Raw genomic sequence first — 9,333 nt, 5'->3', positions numbered from 1 at the left:
GGCTGGGATTTTTAGGAGGTAACTAAGGTTAAATGATGTCATAAAGGTGAGATCCTAATTTGATAGAATTTTTGGAAAAAGTCAGAAGGACTTTTTTCATGCCTCATATGAGACCACATAGCACAACTGTTTACAAGCCAAGAAAATTCCCTCAGGGCGAAGGCACCTAGGTCTTAGATGTCAGCCTCCAGAAGTATAAAAATTTCTAATGTGTTAGCCACCTTGCCTGTGGTATTTTTAGTAACCTGTACAGACTAGTACATGACACTTGCTTTGAATACCTAAAAATATAAAATTGTCCCTACAGAGGAGTCTTAAGAAGATGTATTTGAATAGCAAAAATGGTCCATTTTTATTGAAGATTTAGAGAGTATATTTACATTTGTACACTGGGTTTCTGGGCTGGACAATGATGCGAGATATTCCTCTAAAGGCACCTGCAGCTGGAGTTGCTGTGCAGCAAGAAGAAAGCTCCCTGTTGTCCTGTTCTGACCTGTGCTCTTGGGTTCCATTTAGACCAGTGGAGCCATAAATAAGTAGAAACTACAAGATGTTCATTTTAATTTCCCATTTCTTTTTTTAAAAATTAGATAGAAATGGCTTCATTGGGATTTGCCAATATCTATCTGCCTACCTGCCTTGTGGCAGTTTGTGCCTGACTTCGAGGGCAAAATGTGCCTCCCTTCATGCTTCGCTTGTCTTCTAATTAGAAATAAAAGATAACAAATAAATGGTAGGTGATGAAAATTCTATTCGCATTAACACTTAACCCAATACCCAGGCAATTGTTGCTTTCTTTACTATTAATTGTTAATTTTTGACTTAAGCATTTCTTGAGCTCAGGATGAGTTGAGAGACATTTAATTGATGTTTGGACACATATAAACCTGTATGGGAAGGAGAATAGTCATGAAAATCTCAACAAGAGTAAATCTTAAGCTTTAAAGAGAGAACTGAATATAGTATGGAAATAGCATTGGAGGGCCTGTTGGTTAACTAGACAGGAGCCAAGAGGAGATTCTGACTGGGGTGCTCTTGAGTCGGCATGGTAGGATCATCAAAGATATCATTTTAATTTTTCACTAGTCTCACCAGTCTCCACAACTTTCAGCCTTGGAACCATACTAAGAGCTAGAAGAACGCTTGGCCATGAAGTTTTATATCAAAGTGGCGCTTGTCATTTCAAGTAATGACCATTTAGCCAGGGGTTGTTATATTGTTTCATCTCCTCTCCTCACAGAGGGTTGGAGACACAAGATATAGCTACTGTGAGTTCACATAATGACTGCTGCAGACAGACATAATTAAAGAAACAGTGCACTTACACAAGTAGGCACTCAGAAATTCTTCTAACAAAGGATGTTGATACCTGTGCCCTTCCCTCAAGTTCTGATAATGGAGCAAAGGCAAATTGAGGTGCAGATGCTGTGTTTTAGCTGCACTACTCTATCAACCCTCAACAGGCTGGGCTCCCAACTTACACTGTCACACCCCGACTCTGCTCCTAGTCTGCTGCTGTACAGATTCTAGTCAAAGAGCCTCAAAAGGAAGCAACTATCTCATATAAATTGTGAAAGGACTTTGCATCTGACAGAACTTAGAAACACATTTGAGAAGCAGGCAAGTTAATTTCCTTCCTCTGAGCATCTTTGGAGTCACATAAGCCTTTGTGTGTTTTCTTGAATTAGTTTTTCACTTTATGGGTCACATTTTATACAAAGTACCTTATTTAAGCTTTTGTCTTTTAGCTGAAAATATTTCTTTTTTTTGGTATACTGTACTATCATATTGGATTTTTTTTCCTTTAAAATACTTTTGAGAGTATTTTTAAAACTCACTTTTCAAAATATCTTTAAAGTATTCTTTGGAATTTTAAGACAGGAACTTTATAGTAAATAAGATTTATAAACAACTTAATGATCATTGCCTTTACCTCAGTACTTGAGTGACCTGTCAGCTTTTCCTGTAGCTATTGAATCTGTCTTGGGTGTCTGCCTTGTAAGGCTGAAGACAATGTGCTTTAAGAACTCGAGACATGCTTGATCATGGTGTCCTTGGTTACCTCATCAGAGGGGCCTAACACAGGGACAGAGGTTGGAGCCTAATGTTGTATGTATGACAATTTCCTCCAGTTTTTGAAACATTCCCTTTAGGAAGGAGGGGGAAGGGGAGGCTCAGGAGACTCAAGAAGTAAACAAACTTCTCTGAGCAAGCTGAAACTCAGAAGATTCACAAGGGCCTTCTCCAAATTTATGAAAACCATAAACAACTGACGGGGGAGGAGACTGACCAGCAGAGCTGTCTAGAGGAGGTAGAGCTGCCTTTGAGAGGAGATTCTTGGACCTTTCAAATGACTTGCAAGTTGTACAGTGCTCCAGAGATGCAGCTTTTGTGAACTGTGACAGCAAAGGAGTAAATAGTGTATGTGTTTATGCCACGTCTCCTGTTCAAGGCCCTGCTTTAGAGAACTCTCTCTCAGAGCCTGTGCTGGACATTAATAAAAACTGCTTCCTGCTTAAGTTGCTTTGGTATCCCATTTTCTGTTCAGAGTGCCTACTACGTTGTCCCCATGTTGAGGTGAGCTTTTTGGTGATATAGCATCTCTTGAGTCATCTTGTAACTTCTTACCTATACTCCTGAGAGTGACGTCAATAAACTCACTGATTTGCCAAGTTGGACTGTGGTAATACCATTGCTTTGATCTGTCATTGGTTCCCTACCTGGGGTGAGTATAGACATGTGCCTCGTTCTTCCCAGGAAAAGTCTCACACAACAGCTACTTAGTACCACTTATTTTTTGCATAGTCCTATTATGTTCATTTCTGTGTACTTTTTACTTTCTGAACATACTGTTTGAGGCTGGGGGAGTAGCTCAGTGGTAGAGTGTGAGCACATACAAGGTTCTGGGTTCAATCCCCAACATTACACATACAAAAGTATCTTAGGAATTGTTTATCATAGCATCAGAAATTAAGCAGGTGGTTTCATCAAACAAGAATGTTATGGATTGGGGACTGGAGAGATGGCTCAGCAGTTAAGAGCACTGACTGCTTTTGCAGAGGACCTGGGTTTTGTTCTCAGCACCTGTATGGTGGCTAACATCCATAACTCCAGTTCCAGGGGATCCAACGCTCCCTTCTGGCCTCAATGGGCATTGCACACATGGGTGTACTTAAATATTCATGCAGGCAAAAGAATCATACATAAAATAAAAAGAATGCTGTTGCAGGTCAACTTGGAGGCAAACCAAGCATCTTGGAGGACCAACTCAGGACTTTTGAATCATGTTTAAATTAAAAAAAAATTATATTGTGAGTGTAGGTGCATGTACACCTCAGAACATGTGGAGGAACGAGGAAAACTTCTGGAAATTGGTTCTTGTCTTCACCTTGTTAAGGCATGGTTGCTCATTTCTGCTGCATGGCATATTCCAGGCTAGCTGATTATGATCTGCCAGGTGATTCTTCTATCTCTGCTACTTATCTCACTGCTTAGGAGTGGTGGGATTGGAGATGTATGCCGCCATATCACACAGGTTACTGGGATTGAACTCATGTCAGGCTTGTAGGGCAAGTTTTTTTTTTTTTTTCCCAACCTCCTGAGCTACCTCACTTGCCCCATCAAATCATCTTTAATGTCTGGCCAACCTCCTTAATGCCAGGGGCTCAGAACCTCCCAGTCCCATCCACGTACCCTTTGAGGGGTCTGACCTTGGGTTTCCTTCCTTTAGTATCCAGGTGATGCTTCCTACTCTTCCTCTAGGGGATGCTTACCTGGTGCCCTTTCCCTTCACACCCTGTTTTTAGTACATTGGAATCACTTTGATATAATCTCTCAAACAGTGGAGAGCTGTGGTTTGCTTTGGAGTCAATCCAAGTTGTTTTTTAGAAAGAATTCATATTTTTTAATACAAGTAACATAGCCCATATAACCCAAATATTGTCAAGATACTATAACCAAAATGTAGCAAAAAATCTCAGTATCATCAGTGTAATTTAATAGAACCATTCTCAGCTGTGTCTCATATGGTACTCTAAATTTCTATTTGAACTTTGCTTTTTTCAAACCTATTGTTACTTTTCACACGAGGTGGCTCCATTTGTCTCTGAGTCCCTCTTTCCTGCCCTTTGGCTTCTACTCAGGGTTGCTGGTGACCTGACCCGTCCTCACCTCCTTTCTTCTCCGTTCTGATGACCTGGGTGGCTGTCATTGGGGTTTGTGATTGCATGTGATCTCATTTCTACTCCTAGGTTGATTTAAGCCTTATGTCTCTGCACCTTAATGCCCAGTGCCTCAGTGCTTCCGATCTGAGATTTCCCCATAGTCTCCCTGTAGCATGTCTTCCTTGGATAATCTAGTACATTGTGCAGGAAGGGCTGAGAACAACTTTCTAAAAAAACGAGAAAAACACAAAACAACCCCCCCATTCCCCCTCCCCCCCACAAAAAAGAAAACCCTGTTAGCTCAAAGGGCATCTTCTCATTCCCTAATTCCAGTTTTTCCTCTAGTCTGTTGTTTCTCCCCTGATCTCAGTTGTTTCCTCCTTGCCATTTTCCAGTGGTTGAATTAACTTCTTCCATCAAGTTCTTCCTCAGTAGTCACGACTCCGTTAATGCCTCCCTCTTCCTGTCCTCAGTCTCTGTATATAGTAGTTTCCTTCCAAGTTACTAGGGGACTGATTCCCTTCCCAGTTACTAGGGGACCTTTCTACTGGATACTCAGGAGTCAAGGGACATTGTAGACTGGCACTCGAAAGCAGAAAACACTTATTCATAGGCTGCTTTGGTTTCGTGTTGTGGTCCTTGTTTTCCCTGGACCTTCCATCCTACATCCTGAGATGTGGAGGGTGGTTTTCATCATTGTGCAGATGCTTGGAGCCTGGGGACAAGGCAGTGATTTCTTGGTAGGGGAGGGGATGACCGGGGTGGGTAGGAGCTAGGGAAATAGGGAAAGTGCCATTAGAACTCAGTGGAAGGCATGCTTATTCATCAAGCACAGGGTGCATAATAGAAGAGAACTAGGGAAGATCGGTGGTTACTAACACTTCTCTATGAAGGACAGTACCCAAGCTACCCTGGCTACTGTTAACTTTGGGAATTTTAAGATTCCTGATATATATATGATTGGTTTTGCCACTCCAGTAAGAAGTGTGTGTGTGTGTGTGTGTGTGTGTGTGTGTGTATCCAGCAAAAAGCCTGCAGTTGAATTATACCTTCTTTCAAACTGAGCCAATCCTATAAGACATAGTTCTGAATTCATCTTCCCCAACTCTCCTTTTCCCCAGAACAGACAAGGCTCATCACACACTTCAGCATGGAAGAAGACTTACAGGATTGTTTTAGCACAACCACTTGCCCAGGCAAGAGATGCTTAAGCATTTCATTAGAGATCTTTCCTTAACTGAAGTAAGTCCAATTACCAAAGGAATTTCCAACGAAAGAAAGCACATCTTGGAGTGCGATGCTAGACGGGTGATGGTTTTCTGTGAGTGTGACTTGCATTGTGACTTCTCCCAGTACTCTGTGCACTTGCTGCCTTATGTTCCTGTTGCTGTCACGGTATCAGAGACCACAAACCCCTCAGGCTTCCTTTTGCCCATGGAAAATGAGACCTGGATCATGTCCTTCCTGGACCCAGCTCAGTGTAGCCTGCTTTGTGTCAGAGCGAAACACAAAATAACCTAGGAGTAAATGTTGGCGCTTGCCTTCTTCCCTTCCAAAAGCTATACGAAGAGAGTCTCCTATCCAAAAAGGATAACTTCAGTGTTTTCCATATGGGTGCATTTAAAAATGTCACCTATGGTCAAACTGTGGAAGTTGTTACCTGGACAAGAATTTCTGAGAGTTTTCTTTAAAACAACAACAAGGCTAGGATTGTGTGATGAATTCAACTGGAGAATTGTGATTTCAACACTTTCTTTACCTCAGCAGTGCTCAGAGCCTTTACTATGTTCCTGTGCAAGAGGAAATGCCAAGATAGGAGACAAGCTCTGCTATCTCTCTGAAGTGCTTCCTCCTGTGTCCACACAGCCCTGGATGTAGCCTCAGGGACCCAACGGTTGAGGTTGCCCACTCTTTCAGAGCCTTTAGCCAGTATCTCCACTCACCTGTCCCAGTGCAGCCCCTTGCTCCACGACCCCGCCAATGGTTCCCAGGCCTGGGAACCTAAGGGGTGCCCTGGCGCACCCGGCTCCACACCCAGTGGTGTGGGTTCTGGTTCTGGATCTGATAGGGAAATGCACATGAGAGTCTGGGAGGATGAGCCCAGCCTTTGCTCTTCTCTGGGTTATCCCCCTGTCCACCCACAACTTCCCTGCCAGACCTCCCTGCCTGTCTCCCTGACAGACCTCCTCACACAACTCTGGGGTGACCCAGTCTCGGTGTCCCATAGCCCGGAAGAAATCCTTCTTCAGTTTCAGAAATTCCTTGTAGAAATCTTGCCAAGTCTCTTTGCCCAGCAAGAACTGAAAGATGCTCCCTTTGGGTATGGAGTCATCCTCTTCCGTGTCACAGGCGATGTAGCTGCCACAGGGAGGGGGAAAGTGTGCCTGTCCTTAACCATGACTCCCAACTCAGGCAGGGCAGACGGGAGAGATTACAATGATGGAAGCACATGACCAAGAGACAGGGTGTGAGGAAGTAGTCTGCAGTGTGACCTGTACCTACAGGCTTCCTAGGCATCTTTGACACTGAGCCTGCCATGCCCATTCTGTGTTCAGCCCTGGGAAAGGCAACTTCTGTTTCCCAGCTGTTTCTTTTAGGTAGCTCAATCTGGGGTGGGCTAGTGGTGTTTCTCAACTACTTTCATGTTCTCAGGACCCTTTCCTCCCTGTACCACAGCAGCTCTGAGTTTGAGAATCACTACTCTGATACCCACAACAGCCCTGAAGAGTGATGGAAGATTGAGAGATTGAGAGTTGGTCCCAAGGAGGTGCTCACAGGGCCAGGAAGAAGTGGATCCTGTTATAGAGATGTCCAGGCAGCCCTACTCGGCCGAAGTACTCCACCACCATGGACAGAAGGTACTGTGGAGACAGACGGCTGGTGAGCCAGAGTTTGGGCAGTGGGCAGAGGGTAAGTAATCTTAATCATCCCTGAGACCTTCATCCAATAACCACACCCCCAAAGACACACAGAAGATTTGCTGTGGATCCACATCCATTTGCCTGTGGGCATGACCTGATAGGAACACCAGGAAGGAGTGGTTTTTTTTTTTTGGGGGGGGGTGGTCAATAAAGAAAGGACAGTAGATCTCCCATCGTCTACCCTTGAACAGAGCCCCGCAAGGCTTTTCTTGGCCTGATACATCTCTATTCTTTTCCCTGGGGCCTGTGACTCTGGAGACCATCTGTTGCTGCAGGTACCTTGTCAGTCACACTGAAGAAGAGGTCAGCTGCCAAGAAGCTCTTGATCACAGGGTCTTCTGCAAAGAAAGGAAGAGTGAGGTGGCTTGGATGGTCTGTCTGGTGGGCTGAGTGTGCAGTGTGGGCTTCCATCTCAGGGATTCTTTGGAAGAAATGGGTGACCTCCCGTCTTTCTACCTGAGCTGGTCCCTGAGAGGAAGCTGGTTCCTCCCTCCAGGAAGGTGTAAACCGTACTATCAGGAATGAAGGTGGTTTCTTTCATTGGTGCACACATAATGTTTTGCATGTTGAATTTTTCTGTTAACTGATTCTTCAACATGGCCACACTTTTTTTTTCCCTACCAAACAGATTTAACTTGCCTTTGAATGTGCAACAAATTCCACTCAAATCAAAAACATGGAAGTGGCCTTAGGTCTTCGTGACCACACAAGCCATCACTTCACCATGTTGGGACTAAATCTCTTGGGCAAAGGTGTAGAGTTCATAGTTCCCTGACCCCACAGCATCTCTTCATCCATTTTCTCCCTGAGTAATGACAGGCTTCCTCTTCCCCACGGACCTCATCTGTAGGTAGGGTTCTTCCCTGGAGGCACCATTTTCTGGTGAAGACCTGAGAATGTGGGGTCCTGAGTGTCCTTCACCACTTGCCCAGAAAAATGGCAGCACCCTCTTCTCCAGTCTCCCTGCCCTCAGAAGGACAATGTCTAATAGAACTTGCTCTAGTAGTTAAGAAGTTCTGTTCTTCTGCTGTGTAATATGGTAGGCACAGTCTCCTGTAGGTATTGAATCTTGGAAACGCAAGTAATGAAACTGAGGAACTGAACTTAGAACGTTTGCTTAATTCATTTAAAATTAAGAGTAAATAGCTGCATGTAGTTAGTGGATGCTATACTTAGTAGTGTGACCTGCCTGTTTCCCCACCCAGCCATACGTGGTCCCAGCTCTAGGTAGTGGTCCTCAGGGCGGTAACTGGGTCTTTTCCTCTTGTTTATCCAGAGTTTTGTCCCTTCGATATGGTCCACAGTCCATAGGCTCCTCTTTTTCCCCCTCCTGCAAAACTTCAGCTCTGAGACAGATTCAGAGAGGGCTGTGCTAGAGGCCTGTAGGCTACTTTTCTGGGCAACTGCAGGAACAAAATCCAGGTGACTATGGATGTTGCCATATCCTGGCCTAGTACTCTAAAATTGAGAAGTCACTTCATGAGGACAAGGTAGTTTGATACTCAGCTGTTACTGGCCCTTCTTGCAGGGACAAAGATGAGAGAAGATGGAGGACATGTACCTGCCTCCACATCCACCAATTTCCTTTTCCTCTGACCCCTCTTTCTCCTAGTTCTCTGCTTAGAGATGACCACTCCAGAGGCATCACTAGAGCTTGCCTGTGAAGGTGCAGGGAGAGAAGATCCCATGTGATCATTGGAGGAACCGACCTGAGCCATGTGGGTTCCTATAAATTTCCCATATACCTTGAATTTGCATGTGAACATCTGAGGACATGAGAGGACTGGCCCCCCACCCCCTTTGCACTTATCTACAAAGGAGTCTAGAACTGAGTTACCATGTACCATTTTCTGCCAAGTACAGGCTGCTCTCTGGGACCTCTTTCTCTGTATCATTCTGCCTATAGGAAGTTTCTGTGGAGACAAATGAATTTTTTGGTTGTTGATCTGTCATAGCTACAAAAGTGAACAAGGGATTGACCTCATGACTCATCAGGACACTTCTTCCAGTGCCTTTCCAGAACTTGACTTAAAAGTAGAACAAAGAAGAGCAGAGCGGGGTGATGGGCATGCTCTTCCATCCTTCCTTCACCTGGAGAGCAGGGCTTGAAGGGGCCAAGGGACGCCCACATCTTCCTACCTTCTGCTGGCACCTTCTTCTTCCCACCCTTTTTCCTTGGGTTCTGATGCTTTGGTGCTGTCTCTGAGGTAACTGATGTGGACATGAAGGAATCTGGTCTTCTCTTGGTC

The 9,333-nt window shown here is 44.5% G+C and overlaps 2 protein-coding genes across 2 annotated transcripts in view; one reads left to right on the top strand and one right to left on the bottom strand.

Annotated features, from left to right (window-relative positions):
• Positions 1-5,684, top strand: part of LOC103732404 (anaphase-promoting complex subunit 1-like) — a 27,411-nt gene extending 21,727 nt beyond the window's left edge. Inside the window, exon 7 of the mRNA XM_029562468.1 lies at positions 5,517-5,684. Coding sequence (XP_029418328.1) covers positions 5,517-5,684 — 168 coding nt within the window. The remainder of the gene's footprint in view (positions 1-5,516) is intronic.
• Positions 5,182-9,312, bottom strand: LOC103732403. Its single transcript, XM_029562467.1, has 8 exons — positions 9,224-9,312; positions 8,929-9,039; positions 8,598-8,894; positions 8,257-8,529; positions 7,364-7,422; positions 6,939-7,024; positions 6,347-6,521; positions 5,182-6,224 (listed from the first exon to the last, which is right to left on the bottom strand). Exons 1-8 carry the CDS (start codon positions 9,306-9,308, stop codon positions 6,165-6,167), a joined length of 1,146 nt encoding a protein of 381 aa, XP_029418327.1. The 5' UTR covers positions 9,309-9,312; the 3' UTR covers positions 5,182-6,164.
• Positions 9,313-9,333: the final 21 nt, after the last annotated feature.

Source organism: Nannospalax galili, unplaced genomic scaffold (genome assembly GCF_000622305.1).
Source record: "Nannospalax galili isolate Female #2095 unplaced genomic scaffold, S.galili_v1.0 scaffold935, whole genome shotgun sequence".
Taxonomy (NCBI): domain Eukaryota; kingdom Metazoa; phylum Chordata; class Mammalia; order Rodentia; family Spalacidae; genus Nannospalax; species Nannospalax galili.
Note: the sequence above shows the minus strand (reverse complement) of the source record. Positions and strands in the feature narration are given on the sequence as shown.

Excerpts from the sequence above, each read along its gene's own strand:
- LOC103732403 (XM_029562467.1), bottom strand. The coding sequence starts at position 9,308 with ATGTCCACATCAGTTACCTCAGAGACAGCACCAAAGCATCAGAACCCA. Across the intron at positions 9,040-9,223 it reads GAAGAAGGTGCCAGCAGAAG|CTATGACAGATCAACAACCA; the intron begins GTAGGAAGATGT and ends TCACTTTTGTAG. Across the intron at positions 7,423-8,256 it reads CAGGCAGGTCACACTACTAA|AAGACCCTGTGATCAAGAGC; the intron begins GTATAGCATCCA and ends CTTTCTTTGCAG.